General features: G+C 35.7%; 1 protein-coding gene across 1 annotated transcript in view; it reads left to right on the top strand.

Moving 5' to 3' along the window:
- Window positions 1-18,526, top strand: part of TTC6 (tetratricopeptide repeat domain 6) — a 188,555-nt gene that overhangs the window by 149,847 nt on the left and 20,182 nt on the right. The window contains 6 exon segments of the mRNA XM_044918209.1: window positions 3,231-3,365; window positions 4,507-4,656; window positions 5,698-5,838; window positions 7,065-7,178; window positions 9,990-10,109; window positions 15,387-15,460. Of these exon segments, the coding sequence (XP_044774144.1) occupies window positions 3,231-3,365; window positions 4,507-4,656; window positions 5,698-5,838; window positions 7,065-7,178; window positions 9,990-10,109; window positions 15,387-15,460 (734 nt within the window).

The following is an 18,526-nucleotide window of genomic DNA, read 5'->3' as shown; positions in this document are numbered from 1 at the left end:
CAGATTGAACATCTTCTTATATTTTTGTTAACCACTCATATTTCCTGTCCCGTCAATATCTTAAGCATATTTTTTGTTTACTTATCTTGTTCTTATTGATTTTAGGCATTAAAAACATAAATTCTGTATATTAATCCTTGGTTGGTTGTTGTGTGTGCCATGTATCTTCTTGCAATTTGTGGCTGGTTTTATAGAGGTTCTTAATTTTAATGTAATAGAATAAATACATTTTTTGTTTTATTGTCATGGCCTTAAAAAAATTTTCATTTAAGAAGTTTTTCCCTATCCCAAGGTCCATATTTTCTTCTAAAAGCTTAAAAGTTTTGCTTTTTCCATTTAAGACTTTACTCTAACTTAAACTGATTTCTTTGAGTGTGAGATAAGTGATAAAATATCTACTTTCCCCATATGGATATTCAAGTGTTCTAGTATCATTTATTGAGAGGTTCTCTCAACCCAAAGATCTGAAGCAGTACATCTCTCATAACTATTCCTGTATATGCAGCTCTGATTTTGGGCTCTCTATTCTGTTCTTTTGGTCAGTTTTTCTATCTCTGGCTCAATAGTGCAATGTCTTTTTTAAGATTTATTTATTTATTTTTAGAGGGAGAGAGAGAGAGAGAGAGCAGGGGGAGGAGGAGCAGAGGGAGAGAGAGAGAATCTCAAGCAGACTCCCTGCTGAGCATGGAGCGCATTGCAGGCTCATGACCCTGAGATAATGACCTGAGCTGAAATCAAGAGTAGGATGCTCAACCGACTGAACCATCCAGGTGCCCCTACAATGTCTTAATTATTATGATAGTTAATTATTATAGTTTAATTGTAATTCTTGATATCTGGTAGAGCTAGTCCCTACACTATATTCTTCTCTAGAAAATTCCTGCTTATTCTTGGGCCTTTACTCTTCTATATACATTTTAAATTCAGCTTGTCAAGATCTGTTAAAAACTCTGTCAGAATTTTGATTGAATTATATTCAATCTCTAGGTTATTTTAGGGAAAACTGACACCTTTATGATGTTGAATTTCTTTTTTGGAATACTCATATACTCACTTTAACCTCCTCTGCCCCTACCCATTGCTCTGTAGAAACAAACCTGGGGTTATCTTTGATTGCCCTCTTCTATCCAATCAATAGTGATGTTCTCTTGGTTCTTTCTAAATATCTCTCAATCCTACTTCCTTTCTCTATTTCTATGGTCATTATCCCAGTCCAAAGCATATTTTTATTTTGCTAGAATGATAGCAACCATGTTGCTCTCTTCCAAGCTTTTATCCACACAACAGTGGCAGTACTCTATTTAGAATGTAAATATGCTTTATCTTAAGCCCCTCCAGAGCTTCCCCAGGGGTCTTTTTTAGAGTCATTAAGAAGCAACAGGTAGAACATCAGCTACGAGAGGAAGCAGGAGGAAGTGAAGATGTGTTCACTTTAATTTAAATGGGATGGAAGACTCTATGGACTCAAAGAGATAGTGAAGGGGCAGTAATCCAGAAGAGGAAGGAAATAACTTGTGTTCATGCAGGGCAGAAGGAGCTGAGGTCAAGGACACAGCTTGAGGAATTAGCTCTGAAAAGGAGAAGAAAGGAAACCATTCAAAGACAGGAGAGAAAAAAAGATGGAAATGAAGAAAGATATAGATATATTGAAAAATAAAAAGGAGGGAAATGGAGAAAGAAGGTGATGTCTTTTTTCTATGGCAAGGTCGTGTGCTGAGAGTGAGGATGGAATGGTGGATATTGAGGTGGGCTGTAAATAGAAGAAGTAAAAGCTAAGTGGAGGGCACAGAGGACACTTAGCATATCCATGCTAAATCTCATGGTGTCTTTAGTAATTTAATATGATTAAGGAAATGGGCTAAAGAGTCATAAATATTTATGTAACCATATAGATAAATACATCTATTAGTTTACTATAAAAAGTCATTTCTATTGGGAAAATTGAATATTTTTTTCATTAATGAATTTCAACTATTTTGACTAAATAGTTTAAATGGGTGATTTTTAAAAAAAATTTTTTATTGTTATGTTAATCACCATACATTACATCATTAGTTTTAGATGTAGTGCTCCATGATTCATTGTTTGTGCATAACACCCAGTGCTCCATGCAGAACGTGCCCTCTTTAATACCCATCACCAGGCTAACCCATCCTCCCACCCCCCTCCCCTCTAGAACCGTCAGTTTGTTTTTCACAGTCCATCGTCTCTCATGGTTCATCTCCCCCTCTGAGTTCCCCCCCTTCATTCTTCCCCTCCTGCTATCTTCTTCTTTTTTTTTTCCTTAACATATATTGCATTATTTGTTTCAGAGGTACAGATCTGAGATTCAACAGAATTGCACAATTCACAGCACTTACCAGAGCACATACCCTCCCCAGTGTCTATCACCCAGCCACCCCATCCCTCCCACCCCACCCCCCACTCCAGCAACCCTCAGTTTGTTTCCTGAGATTAAGAATTCCTCATATCAGTAAGGTCATATGATACATGTCTTTCTCTGTTTGACTTATTTCGCTCAGCATAATACCCTCCAGTTCCATCCACGTCATTGCAAATGGCAAGATCTCATTCCTTTTGATGGCTGCATAATATTCCATTGTATATATATACCAAAGCTTCTTTATCCATTCATCTGTTGATGGACATCTTGGCTCTTTCCACAGTTTGGCTATTGTGGACATTGCTGCTATAAACATTGGGGTGCACGTAAATGGGTGATTTTTGATATTAGTTTATTTCCTGGTGCCAGTGGAATCCCATTAAGAGCACAGTAGGACAAAATAAAGGTTGATTAAAACCACATCAGATATTATCATTGGAAATCCCTTACCATCTAATAGCTGTCCAGTATTTCTTCCAGGAAAATTGCTAAAAAATTGATCATAAACTAGTCTATAAATTTAAGTTGATTTTAGACCACAAGGAAATAACCTTTAGAATTTAGAAATTATAGTTTCAAAAGTGCACGTGTATAAACCTGCTTAAGTAGCGGATTGTAGGGGAGGCACCTTGGTGGGATTCCCTGCCGGCAGATTCTCCTCCTTGGTCCTCATCTGGCAGTGCACTGACAAGGCCTGTGTCTTTACCAGGCCTGTATACCTAGGGTGAAATGAGAGTCAGGCTGTGTGCTCAGGATTCCCTTTAACGTTTAAGGTGTCATGTTCATCACGTTAAATAAATACTAGAAAGAAACATTCTCTTCTGTCTTTTTTTAAAAATCATTCTAGGAAGCTGTGAAAATGTTTAAAAAGGCATTGGATATCTTTTCTCATTCTGATAAAGGACCAAATGCTATAGCAGCTTCGGCAGACTGTCTGTATAACTTGGGTCTTTGTTACATGGAGGAAGGCAACGTACAAATGGTACTTTGTGCATTTAGGAGCATAGATTATTTGTGATTTTAGAAATTGATTGCTTGCATTCAATTCTGTTTCTGACCTATATACTGAGTGACTAGACCAAATTTCTTATAGAGGTTGGCGTATTACAATCAGTGTACACTCTGTGATGCCTACTCTATTGTTTTATTTATTCAACACATTTTATCTGAGGCTTGTTTGTCAACAGTATTCCAAAGACTAATGTCTGTTTCCTACCACAACAATAAATCTAACTGTAAGAAATTATTATAGCAGAATATTTTAATCACATTAGCATGACCTTACTTATTAAATTATAGGCACTTTATTTTTTATTTTTTTAAAAGATTTTATTTATTTATTTAGAGAGAGAGTGAGCAGGGGAGGGGCAGAGGGACAGGGAGAGAGAGAATCTCAAGCAGACTCCATTTTAAAATTGTCAATGATGTGATAAATAAAATAATTACTATTTTATAATGGTTAATACTGGATATTTCATAATTTAATTTCTCTACACACAGACATATAGACACAGACACACACCAGCACGCACATGCACACCATTCCAGGCTTTGTATTCGTAGGGTCTTGCATCTCCACAAACTTGAAAGAGTTGCACTTGATTAGTTGTTCCATTAGGAAATCCCGATAAATGTAAGGTTAATTATAAATCTTTTCTGTGTTTTTAGCCCTTTTGGACACCAGAGCAAGCCAACCTTTGCTTTACAATGTTGGGAAAAATTTGAGTTCCATTGTTAAGAAATTTCGTAACTATGTATCTTGGGCCCTCATGAAAAATAAATGTACAGGTTGTACTTTCTTTGAATAAAAACAGTATGAAGAATAACAGTTAAAATTATACCTCTAAAAGTACTGTTATCTAACAACATGGATTATGTTGACATTAGTCTGGGATTAAATGGACCTATAAATTATAGTAGTAAACCTGACTTGCTTATATTACTTTTATTTTCTTCACAAAGTTCACTAGGAAAAATGTATTTAAAATGACCAAAAATAAGTGAAAACTTTTCAACAATCATTACACACTATAATTTATTAACATTTTAAATTAATATACTCTACTCATTAATATATTCTACTCACTATATTCTACTCATTACTTAACAAAATACTCTTCTAGGCTTTTGATTGTTTTACAAAAGCTGTGAAAGCAAATCCTGATTTTGCAGAAGGCTTTTATCAACGTGGGCTTTGTAAAGTAAAACTCCACAAGGATAGTTCGGTCCTGGATTTTAATCGTGCCATTACCCTCAATCCAAAACATTACCAGGTATTTAAATGAACAATTTCAGTGATTTGGAGAGTGTGTCAAATTTGTTAAAACTATTAAATCTTTATATGTCACTGTTATTAGTTAGCAAGAATTGGTTACTTATACCTACTTTTCAGCTGTGTTTTGATAATTTGTATATCTGTATTTCCCCTTGAACTAAAAATTTTGTTTCCAACAGTGATACTTTATGTAAAAGTGCTTCGTGAATTGTGATGTTTATAAATATTGTTAATATTTTATTGTACCTATTAACAATTATAATTTTATATAACTGTTATTAATTTTTTTACCTTGATTTTAGCTATCACATTTATTCTGCCTTTTAAGAGACTGTAGAGATAATACAAAATTCAATAGGTGAAGCTTGATTGGATCCTGATTTTAAAAGCCTATGAAATTTAAATATACTAAATATTAGATGATTTTAGAGAATACTATTAATTTTCTTAGATATATAATGGTAGTGTGCTTATGTAGGAGAATGTTTGCATAATGGAAAACCTGGGAGCAAAGTATTATGATGTCTACAACTTAATTTTCCAATGGTTCAGAAAAAATAGATACAACAAATACTGTAAAATAATAATTGTTGAATCCAGATGGTAGTCGTATGGATGTTCATTGTACTATTTTTTCAATTATTCTATATATTCAAAATATTTTCTTTTTTTAAAAAAAGATTTATTTTTTTATTTGAGAGAGAGAGTGTGTGCATGAGTAGGAGGAGGGGCAGAGGGAAAGGGAGAGAGAGAGAATCTCAAGCAGACTCCCCACTGAGCATGGAACCTACATGGGGCTTGGTCCCACTACCCTGCCTGAGATCATGACCTGAGCTGAAACTGAGTCGGATGCTCAACTGACTGAGACATCCAGGTGCCTGTTTGAAATATTTTCTAATACAAGAGAGTGGGAAAAAAGACTATATTTTATACCATCTTTGGATGGCATGGATTTGTTCAAACGACAATATATTTTGGGAGAATTGATGCTTTTACTAAAATATCCATTCCTACTTTCCTCTGCTCTTTTTCTGAAAAGGCATACTTAAGCCGAGTAGCCTTCTATGGTTTAAAAGGCAGATACTCCAAAGCAATCTTGAATTGTAATGAGGCCATCAAAATTTATCCTCAGAGTGTGCGTGCCTATATCTACAGAGGAGTTCTGAAATACTACAACAAGGTAGGGCTGTTTCTTGCCTTGTTAACTGAGATTTTAGAGTGGGCAGATGCTCAGATGCCAAGTTGTGACTTGTTTCCTTTTTTTCTCCATGAGAGGAGAATCACCGTGGTACAAAGGGCAGAATTGCATAGAACACTTTATACTTCCACAGTACTTCAAAGGGATTTCAATTCATAATTTTGCACAAAATAGTGCTATTTATTTTTGATATTTATATTTTAAATAGCACTTACTATTTATCTTATTAAGAAAGTAGTGTATATTCATTGCAAAGGATTTGGAAAATACATAGGGAAATAAAGGAGAAGATTAAAATCACCTATTATCCCCACCATCAAATGATAATTCCTGAGAGCATTTTGGTTTATTTACATTTAGTCTTTTCTTTCCCTGAAAATATGATATATATTTTCCAAAATTGGGATTATGCTACTTATAAATTTGTTGTGCCTTTCTTCTCACAATCTTTGAAGATACTATTTTTAATGACCAAATAATATTCTGCCATAGTATATTTTTATTGTTGGACATTTGGGTTGTGTTAAATGTTTTACTCTTTTACTATCTTAAATAATACAGTTACACACACTGAGAATAAAGTCATTGCTTGAGTTTATGATTGATTCCTAAACAGAAATTACTGGCTCAAATGGTGTGAGCAGCACCATTGATATCTGATACTTCATGGAATACTTTGTTTCTCCCTACTTTTCTTTTCTGACCTTTCTTTGTAACTATTTCATGTGAAATATATGGCAAATAATGCCTTAAAGCAAAGGTTAGACCTTGTATTACATGTCAATTCCATGTACTGAATGATCTAGGGTATCAGAGAAGCATCAAAGAGGAAGTGAAAGAGAACATGGGTAGAAAACATGACCATTATGTTACATAACAGTATGAGTGACAGAAGCAAGCAAGGTTTGGCCAATGTGGCTTATTTCTTAATTAGCAATATTGGCAATAAGATAATCATCTAAATTATATATATAATTATATATTGAATTATATTGGCAGGTAGGAGAAACATTATTATAATAATTCCTACCAAGAGATCTTAATTAACTCTGTGAAAGATTAACTTAATTGTCTTAATTTCCCAGATGATGCACAGAATAGGTAAATGAGTGTTACAAAAATTCTGATAGAATCAAGAATATATTTTGCAATTAAATTTCAGTCCATTATGATTAACCCTTCTTATCTAATTATTTTTTTCTTTGTAGACTTATAAGCTAGCGATTACAGATTTAACTACATCTATCAGTATGGACAAAAACAGTTATGTAGCATTTTATAACAGAGCATTATGTTACACCAAGATAAATGAACTTCGAATGGTAAGATGACCATTTTACTAAACTACACATTAGTGTATGCATTTATAAACACATTTAAAGCATGTGTAAAGCATTTTCTTATTTCTGTTATATAATTTTGAAAAGTAATTCCTGTGGAAATACACACACACACACACAAACACACACAACAAACTTGAGAAACCAAAGAACCATTTCAAAGAATATTTAATGTTTTATTGGTCCTCAGCAAATATTTTTATACGATCTTTGCAATGTCACATGAAAATTAATTTTACAATGCTCTTATAAGCATTTAAGGGCATTTATAAATTAAAATATATTACACAATTCTCATTTGAGTGAATTTTCTACTGATATACTGCTTGGAGAATTTTTAAGCTGTGATCACTAGCAATATCATTGCTTCAAAATCTCAACATTAGCTAGAACAATTTGTCCAGGGACTTTTTTGTACAGCGCTCAGACCACAGACACAGCAGGGAGTTTTCCATGATGGTTTCCAGCTCCCAGACCAGCGACGAGTGTCTTTTGAAGCCCCAACTGATGGCTGCAGTAAATCTTTTTCTCTATTTGTCCTGATCCACCTTCTACCTGTGCAAACCCTCTTTTCTGTTTTCTAATCTTACTCTTCTCTTCCCTACCCTTGTAGATTTGGTCCTTTTCCAGTCAAGATTCCTCACTGGTCAGCTGGTCTTGGTCTCTCAGTGTTCTGTCCCATCCTCTCGCTTCTCTTCCTCTGTCATCTGCTTGTTTTCCCTTCTTATTTCTCTCTACTTCCATAGTCAATGACGCTTTCTCCTAAGATACTACATTGCATTCCTGCTGTTCTCTGTGGACACACTCCTCCAATCTCCTTGAAATTTGGACAGTGAAGTCTGTTTAAAACAGTTGGAGATTTAGAAACATATTTGCTGTGGAAGGGAAGAAGTTGAGAACCATTGTTTCTACCTAAGAGACTGTAGAATTCCTGGTAGCCAGTCTATCAAGTTTCCTCCAGAAATGTTGACAAATGAATAACTAATTTTTAACAAAGGAGTTGTTAAGATTCTAAGAGCTAATTAAAGGATCATTTATCAAGTAACCTGCACAGCAGGTGTCTTTGATGGCTCCCCACCCCCATTCCTGCCTCTTCCCGGTAACTCTGAAGCCACAAACAATGGACTGGGTGGGGGCAGGGAACTCCCATTTTTGTTATCTCTGATATATAGCAGAATCAGTGTTCTATGAATAGAGAAAATGAAAAACTACCTAGGGATCTAACTAGATTAATAACATATTGATTATTTTAGAGCTGCCAGGTACTCAACACATTTCCTCCAACTGAGTAACTTTACAGAGGAGGAAATGGAAGCAGGGAGAAGTTAGAAACACATCCAAGTCACAGAAAGTAGAAACCTGTATTGGTGTTCACAGGTTTGTTTGCTTCTGGTTAACAGTCTTTATGTGGCTTTGTAAAACCAGTTGACCTCCAGCATGTGGACCGGATGTCATTTAACAGTGTCACCTCCTCCCTTTTTGTCTCCCTCCACCTGTTTCTCAGCATTCCTGCCATCACTGGAGTGAGAAAACCCAAGTACCTTTGTGCAGAAAATGCACTTAGGCATTCTTCCAAGATATGCTTTCATAAAAAATTAAGAAAAGGTGAATTCTGCTTCCTCCCACCTCATTTTAATATAAATAACAGTTACCACTTACTTAGGGCTTATTGGGTGACAAGCACTGAGCTAAATGCTTTACCAACATACAATCAAAATATTTTTAAGGGGACTTTTACAACAATATGATAAGTTATTAATATTCCAATTTTATAGATGAGGAAACTGAGGCTTAGTGTTAAGTAATTTCCCCAAGATTGAAGAGGTAGTAATAATAACAGAGGCATGATCCAAATCGTGCTCATTGACCTTCAGGACATCTCATTTCCCACCTTTGCTTCCTCCTTTCTTCCATATTCAGCTGCTTAGTGGATCTCTAAGGCATCTTACAAGTTTTACATTCTGGGATTCTGTGACAGGAAAATTGCAAACATTCTAGTTTTTTTTTTTTTTAAGATTTTATCCATTTGACAGAGACACAGCGAGAGAGGGAACACAAGCAGGGGGAGTGGGAGAGGGAGAAGCAGGCTTCCCATTGAGCAGGGAGCCCGATGCGGGGCTGGATCCCAGGACCCTGGGATCATGACCTGAGCCGAAGGCAGACGCTCAATGACTGAGCCACCCAGGCGCCCCTCAAAATATTTTGAAGTAATTTTCCAACGAGTTCTTATTTGTTAGTGTATTAAAATTCATTTTAATTGATTCATGATTTATTCTTTCAACAAAAATTTATCTACTGCCTATTATAGGCAGGCACTGAGCTAGTTATTTGCTTTACAATGGTGAACAAAATAGATAAGCTCTGCCTCCATAAAACTTAGGTTTCAGAGTTTCAGTGGTAAAAATAATAAAACACTAAAACGAAATTAAATTTTAAAAGGTAGCAAGTGCTCTGCTTTAATGTTAACAGTCATTTGGTGAAACTACTGAGTGGGGGAAGGGTATTGCACCCCTCCCCTTCCAAACCATATACAATAAAAATGCTTAAGATGATCCAAAGATAACATGTGAAAGGTGAGCACAGTGTGGACCATTTATTAAAACATAATAGTGTTTGTAATATTTAGTTAATGGGACCCTTTAAATCTGAATGATTATTTTTGGTCATAAACGTAAGTCAAATTAAAGAATCCATGTTAGGTCCTAGTTTGGTCATAAACACATTTATTCATAGTCAATGTGGTAAGGCTCTAAAGAGTCAAATCTAGGTTGTAAGTGATTATTTTGTTTTCAGGCATTAATAGATTATGGAATTGTGCTTCTTCTTGATGCTGGAGAAACTGTGACATTAAACACTTTCATTAATCGTGGACTCATCTACATAGAGCTAGACCAGTATAGTGTTGCATTGGAGGTAAACCTTCCTGTTTACTTGTAAAAATGAACCCACTTGATTTTGCACATTCTTTTCAGAAAACTAGTGAACCATTTTTTCTTGGTATCAAATGGCCGTATTAATGAGCAATAACAACCTTAGCAAGAATTGTATTGAAGTACTTTGAATGAATAATAGAATCTTTGCCAAAAAATGTGTATTTTTACTTTGTTTTGATTACAGCTAATATATAAAAAAGTGTTTCTGATTTGATGAAATGTCAATACACCCACCTTCTCCCAGGGAGTATCTTAGCTACACATAAAACTCAATTATTTGGTAAATAAAATGATTTGTGTAGTGATTTATTTTGCTGCTCAGTGCTAATTTTTCCTCATTCAAAATTTTCCTCATTCCCCATTGAAAATATATCAAAATAAATCTGTTTGTTTTGCATAGGGCAGAAAATGGCTGCTCAAAATAGGCTACCGGGAATAGACTTTTAAGATAGTGGAAACAGACACTCAGAATTGCAATAAAATAGCATCTGCAGTGTATCAAAAGAAAAACAGGTTGTTTAAAATGTATTTTGGCAATTGTTATTAATTAAAATTAAACAAAATTCACCATTCTCATTTTTATCTTATTTGTATCATCTATTTTAAGTTAATTTTGGAATTAAGATTAAGAAATATGAAGCAAAAATCAAATAGCATTTTCAAGTATGCAGTTAAATAATGGTAGTTTTGCTTTTGTGTTTCTGAGGAATGATGACAGAATATTATGTAGTGAGTGTTCCCTCATTTTTTTCACTTTTAGAGATGGCTTTTATTATTTTTCTGTGCCCTGGAGTTATCTTTTGAGATTCTGCCCCCACAGAAATACTTATTATTAAGGAAGTGTCTGAGAAATCTTATTCTAGGCAACTTACACTATGATGAAATGTAATTTCAAGAGTTGAACTCTTTTAGGTTTTGGTGTTGTTATACCATTCAGAATTCCCTCAGGTAGGAGAAACTAAAGAACTTTGTTTGGAGTAGGCAAGTAAGCTATGGAACTCTGGGCCACAGTGTTGGGGTGGAACAAGTGAGGAAAATGGGGCTTGGGAGCAAAAGACCTCAGCTTGGAGAATTAAATACAGGGCCTGTGTTATCTAACAAGTAAATACCATTTAGTACTTAACAAAATCTTTCAGCTAGGAAATAGTGGGGCAAGATTTGAACTCAGATCTTTCTTGATTCCAAATCCTATGTTCTTTCTCACAAGGCAAGTACCTGGCATTGGCCATAAAGTCGTGGAGATCACTAAGACAGAGGAGCTCATGGTCTAGTGGGAATCATTATTAACCCTTCCCTTTCTTTACCCCACATCTAAATCACGAGCAAGTCCAGTCAGCTCTACCATCAAAGTATATTTTGAATTCATCACTTCTCATTTTTGCCACTGCTATCCTCCTAATTCAAGCCTCAACCATCTCTCCCCAGGACTACTGTAGTAGCTTCTTAACTGGCCTCTCTGCATTTGCTCTTGTTCCTCTGCATGCTGTTCTTTACACAGCAGCCAGGGAGACCTCTTAAAAACATAAAGAGGATCGAGTATTCCTTTGCTTAAAACCTTACCTTCCCGTAACATCTAGAATAAAATCTGAATTCTTGACTATGCCAGCCAAGACCCTACATGATCTGACTGTTGTCCACTGATCTGCCTTCATTGTCAAATGTTCTTCTTTTCTTCACTCAGGTCACCCCACTCTGGCCTTTTGCTATTCCTTGGAAATGCCAGGCTCTCTTCCTGCCTCAGAGTCCTCATTCAAGCTATTCCCTAAGCATAGAACACTCTTCCCACTGATCTGTGTGTGGTCCATACCCTCCTTTCCTTTCAGATTTCTGCCCAAATGTGGCCTCCTTAGTCAAAAAGACCATAGATTGATTAAAATGGAATTTTTTAAAAAAATAAAAATAACTCAAAATAAGTCTGGAAAGGGAAGACAGAGGAAACCAGCAGTAAAAAAAAAAAAAAATTTAGACCTAAATCTAACACTATTAGTATTTACATTAAATAGAAATGGTCAAAATATACTAATTAAAATAATGAGGAGGTCAGATTGGAATTTTTAAAAAGCCCTAACTATAGGGGTGCCTGAGTAGCACAGTTAAGTGTTTGACTCGGTTTCAGCTCAGGTCTTGATCTCAGGGTTGTGAAATTGAGCCCCGAGTCAGGTTCCACGCTTAACGTGGAGTCTGCTTAAGACTCTCTCTCCCATTCCCTCTACCCCTCCCCACATCCCTCTCTCTCAAATAAATAAATAAATCTTAAAAAAAAAAAAAGCCCTAGCTATATTCTGGCTGTAGGAAACATACTTTAAATATAATGATATAGATAGATAAAAGTAAAAGGATAAGAAAAAAAGCATGCCCTGCAAACACTAATTAAAAATTAAAAAAAGATTTTTTTTCTCAATGTAAAGTAAAAAATACTGATTTGAAGCATTAAATTAAAAAAAAAAGATGCAGGTTGAGGAAGAACCAGTGAAAGAATGTAAGACTTAATAATAAGAGGGCTAGATAAACAACCAAGGAAAGCAGAGTCTTAAAACCTATCTAGGGAAATTTTTTTAGTGGGAGTGATTGATAAATAGTGTGGTTAAGTAGGAGAAATACTGAAAACCCATTAATTAATTGAAAGTTGTATGTCTACCTTCATAGGAACACGTTGACCAGGAACTAGAATGCAACATTTAGACTGACATTGTTTAGGAAGTTAATGGTTAAGCTGGTTGGATTGAGAACATTTATTTATCTCTTTGTCCTCTTGAAAACCTACCAGGAAAACAGTAAAGGAATAAAAAGGTATTAATTCCACGAAGTTAAAGATAGTGGAGAAGAGCTGTTGAGGGCACCAAAAACTACCACTCAAGATTTTAATACCTCAAACTTAAAAATGAATGGGTAGCCAAGGATCCTACACTTGAGGGAAGTGAAACAGAGACTAAAACAAACAAATGCATTGCCCATAGGTGTATGGGATGGTGGCAAAAGGGAAGTACATGGAGTGATGGTGTAAGATAGCTAAATATTAGCCTATGTCAGAAGTCAAACATGATACAATACTCATGTTATTTAGAAATTTGAAGGTAAATAGCAGAACAAAACCCAGCAAGCTGTAAAAACAATTACCCTTGGGGAGTGGACTTGGGTAAGGAGAGGGGGAGCAAGAAGGGAGGTGGGGGGTCACTATAAGCTTTGCACATTTTCTAGTTTTATTAGATCCTATGCATTGTATATAAAGGTTACTTTGGATAAGAATAAAAATAGACAACAAATGCCTTCAGAGGCAGTTTACAAATTATAAAATAAAATTGGCCTTATTAAACAAGAATAATGAGTTGAGGGGATATGGGGACATGGCCGCTGTGAGTGTTGACCATACTTTCAAGGAGATTGGTAATGACAAAAACTAGAATGACAAGGCCATGTGTAGATTTTGGGGAGGGAGGATTGAGGGAAGGCACATTAGGGCAGAGCAGTGAGCCAACAATTAAAGATACAGAAAGCAGCAGGACGATGATGGAGCAAGTTTCCAGAGGAGAGAGGAAGGAATAAAGTCAAGAGCCCACTCTCTGACACAGAAAGTGAGGCAGTGTGGGTGAAGGTCTGTACAAATAAATTCATCAGTGGAGGGAATGGAGTTGGGATTTTGCTTTGTATATGAGTGACTGTGTGTGGTTTGTTATTTAGGATCTCCATATCAGAGAAAAGATTCATGCAGATAAGAAAAATCATAAAAATTCTGTTAGCTTTATTCTAAGTAATGCTAAGTCATCATTTATGTCTATTGCTGATAATTAAGGCCTAATTACCATATAGCATAATAATGGTTGTGTATATAAAGTCAAGTTGACATTTGTAAATTGTATCTGATTACAAAATGAAACTTGGTATTCTCAATCTTTTAAGTTTGTGGTCACTTCCCACAACTCTTCAAATTAATAAGAATGTTTGTAACAAATCTCACACTTGTAAATTTGCTTCTATTTTAGCTAAACAATCCTTTTAGGGGAGTTAGCTGGCAGCATATCTGATTAGATTGTATTTGAGTAGACAATAACTTTTTTATTTTCTCCCAAATATTTCCATTTAATATCAAAATATATTCTAGGAATCTAAATGGGGAGTCTGCATTCACAGATTGGTCTATGTGACTAATACCTTCCTCCCCCAGTAGGATCCCAGGGTGCTCATTTGACCCTACTGCTCCCTCTTCCAGCCAGTAGTTGCAGAAAACTCATTCTACCCACACAAGAGAGCCAGCTTCCTCCCTGTGGCACAGCCTGGGAAGGTTTGTGGAAGAAAGAGGGGAGAAGAGAAGGAAAGGGGAAGGGAGAAGGAGAAGGAGAGGGAGACCATCTATGAAGGTTGGCTCCTCTCCAGTGCCTAAGGGAGGACAGTGAGTGTTAGGGCCACAAAGTCAGGACATTTTGCAGGCTTAGCACTTGTAATTCTCTTAACAACCTCTTCCCCTGGGCCATTCCGGTCTATCTTAGTTGACTTCTCTAACTCAAAATCTTGGGGTTAGAGTCTACATTGTTCTCTCCCAGGAGCTTCTAGGATCCCTGGACAAAACAACACACTTCCCAGAAGTGTGGACTCCAAAGGTAGGAGCAGCCTTAGCTAATCCACACCAAAAGGCCCAGTTATATACTTTCCCTGGACCTAGGTACCTATGTGTCCTATGACATGTAATGTCAAAGCTTCTCTCCAAGTGAGTTTCCATTTCTTTCTTTCTTTTTTTTTTTTTAAAAGATTTTGTTTATTTGACAGAGACACAGCGAGAGAGGGAACACAAGCAGGGAGAGTGGGAGGGGGAGAAGCCTGCTTCCCGTGGACCGGGGAGCCCGATGTGGGGCTCGATCCCAGGACCCCGGGATCATGACCTGGGCTGAAGGCAGACACTTAACATCTGAGCCACACAGGTGCCCCTGAATTTCCATTTCTATCTAGATGGGGAAGTCTCTGGTGGTATGTGCTGGGGAAAAAACAATAAAATGAAAGCAAATGAAATATCTCATTACACAGAGCGGGGCAAAGCCACAAGAAGAGGGGAGACCAGTAGCATAAGATTCTGAGTGAGTTTTCAGCTATGCTCCATGCATTCTCACTAGCTGTGATACTAAAAGGAAAAATAAAGCCTTAGGAAGATGTATATTTTAATGCTTGTGTTAAATATATTCATGATAGAATCAAAGTTAGAAGGAAGTTTAAGAAAGCACAAAAGATGATGTTGCAAAATTAACAAAAACTTGTAAAACTCTTTCAGGATTTTAAACAAGCTGCACTGATAAGCAAGACTAATGTGAGCCTTTGTCAAGCCACTGCCATGTGCCATCACAGGTATGGAGTGCAATTTATGTTGATGTGAGAGCGGGTAGAACCATCACATTTATAATGATAGAAGAATAGAAGAAACAGAGGAAAATGTTGTGGAACTAACAGAGTACAAAAATGGGGAGAGACACAAAGATTCCCTGTAAAGAAATGGGGAGCACACCTGAATGTGTCATTAAATATTCAAGAAAATACCTGCATCACGGCATTGGGGTACCCATTTGATACAAGCCCATTTACTGGAAAGGTGTTTGGAAATAGAGAATAAAATCATGCATAGCTTGAAATAGCTAAGAACAAAATCAAATTCATTAATTTTGTTCATAAAATGGAACTAACTTTTAAAAAGCCTGTTTCCTGGAAGAGAGAGTGATTTCAAAACATAATATATTTTCAAGAAAATTTTGCATTTAGAAAACATAGTTCTAAATCTAAAACTAATTACAACAATACCAGTAAATATCCATAAAATACAATAAAATCTACAAAAAACATATTACTTAAAATATTATTACCTATTTCTGGGATTATTATAAAAATAAGTAATGGGTCATCTGGTGGCTCAGTCAATTAAGCATCCTGACCCTTGATCTCAGGGTTGTGAGTTTGAGCCCTGTGTTGGGCTCCACGCCCAGCTGGGTGTGAAGCCTACTTAAAAAAGAAAAAAAAGTAAGTTATAGAAGCAGAGAAAAGAATAGGCTCAAGTACAGATGATGATCAGTTTAAAATTTACTCAGATAATATTAGATAGATTTTGTTAACTATAGGGTTTACGTTTCTATATATACATTTGGCATCTAAAAATTAATTTCTGGTTATTTTGCTTTTAAAAGCATAGAGATTCAGCACATGAAGATTTTAAGGTAGGATAAGTTACGTTTGATTAAGTAATAGTTTACAGCATTATTTTTCATGAAACAACAGCAATTAATAGGAGGAGAAATTTGGATATTCATAAGTTATGTAGGCTAGGCTGTGTAAACATCAAATTTAGAGAATAGTACATAGTTTGAATTATTTAGGAAATAAGCATTCTTTTTTTCCCTTTTAGGACATAGCTACATTTTCCTATGAGAGTCAGACTTTTTATTTTATGAACATAGTAATATAATAACTGGTACTTGTGAAAGGTGTCATTGAGGTAAAAAACGTAAACTGGTCTCAGACATCTAATTTTATATAGAAAGCAAAACATAGTCACACTGTTGTCTATGTTAATCCAGGAATCTTTGTACAATTCATCTCTTTAGGTAATTGTCATTCTTAAAAAGAGATGGAATAATGATGACTGACATGTTTGTTTTGGTGGGAGAGTGCAGACCAAAAATGTCTGAGGTCATTGTATTCTCTTAAAATTAAAAAAAAAAAGACTGCAAAATTTCTCTCAATCTCATTCCTATGTTTAGCAACTATTAAAGACAATAAAGTTCTCTCTGTGTCAGTTCCTGATCTCTTTTATGAAATGTAATCACTGGGTCTATATGACAGAGCCTCCTTAAGCTGATACTGCTTTGCAATTCCAAATAACCCAACTTTCATCAGCCGACTGGAATCTCTATTGTCCTTTAATAAAAGTAGAATTTAAATCAACAGTAAAGCCCTGATAACTCAGAGTCCCAATTCCATGTGTTTTGAGTTTTACTGAATTTAACAATAAGGAATGTTTGGTGATTGGTTATATTTATTTCAGGAAAAGTATTTTTGCTTTTCAAGGTAAGCTATAACATACTTAACACCACAGCAGCTTGGTTTCTAAGTACTGAGATTCATTATTGATGTCTTATCGTGGGGAAAGTAAAAATTCTCCCATTTAGAAAATTCAAGAAAAGGAATAAATCTTTAAATTTTAGGACTTTGATCTTTGAACTCATGGGGTTGCAGACTTTTGAAGTATGCCTTTGTATATCTCTGGCTCTCACTCTTGTGGTTGCTAGGAGACAACATTCCTTAGGCTGAATATCCTACTTCTTGTCCAGTTTGGTCACTAAGAGTGTTATGGTAGAGTTAATTTTTAGATCTCTTTGAGAAAGCCACCTTTAGATGAAAAAAAAAAATGCCACAGACGGAGAGCCTGATTTACTCAGAGTTACATGTCCTATCCACTTTTTACCCCCGAATATCTATTTTACTATTCTTATATTTGCACAAAATATTTTTGAATCTTTGACTCTGCAAGCCACATTCTTTAGTTTTGGGAGGTATTTATGATTTATTTGTACAACTCAGTAGGGCACATCTGGTCACGTATGTGATTAATTTGGAAAACGCAGTGGGCCTTTGTGTCTGTGGTCTCGCTGCCACACTTAGCACATGGTCCATAGTTATGGACACTGCGATGAAAATCATGCACCTTCCTCAGTGATCATATTATTTTAGATTTATAGAAACATTTTATTTTATTTATTTATTTATTTATTTTTAAAGATTTTATTTTATTTTATTTATTTGAGAGAGAGAGAATGAGAGAGAGCACATGAGAGGGGGGAGGGTCAGAGGGAGAAGCAGACTCCCTGCTGAGCAGGGAGCCCAATGCGGGACTCGATCCAGGGACTCCAGGATCATGACCTGAGCCGAAGGCAGTCGCTTAACCAACTGAGCCACCCAGGCGCCCCGAAACATTTTATTTTAGAAAAACTAATTTAATATACTTTTATATTTGTAATTGATGCTTAACAATTTATGTCTTGCTGAATATGTATCCTGATATAACATAGATACTTTACCACATTCTTCTGTTGTTTAACTGCCATGTGATTATTAAACAAGAGCTTCAATCTAGGATATTGTGTGATATATACATATTCAAAAAAATGAGATTGCTATTTCTATAGTGGTATCTGTTTCTTTCTTTCCTTTTTCTTTTTCTTCTATTTGTACAGGGGGCTGGGAAATCTCTGGTTTTGACAATGTCACCTCCTCTGGGCTTGATTTTTAGTCATTGTCAGCTTTGAAGAGCTTGCTAGGTGTCTTTCAAGGTCTCTTTCTAACTTTAAGGTTTAATAATTAATTAGTCTGAATGGATTAGGCGCTCATTAAACTTTAGTGCTGATAAAAGAGTTAAGATGGCAGAGG

Source organism: Neomonachus schauinslandi, chromosome 9, assembly GCF_002201575.2.
Source record: "Neomonachus schauinslandi chromosome 9, ASM220157v2, whole genome shotgun sequence".
Classification (NCBI taxonomy): domain Eukaryota; kingdom Metazoa; phylum Chordata; class Mammalia; order Carnivora; family Phocidae; genus Neomonachus; species Neomonachus schauinslandi.
Note: the sequence above shows the minus strand (reverse complement) of the source record. Positions and strands in the feature narration are given on the sequence as shown.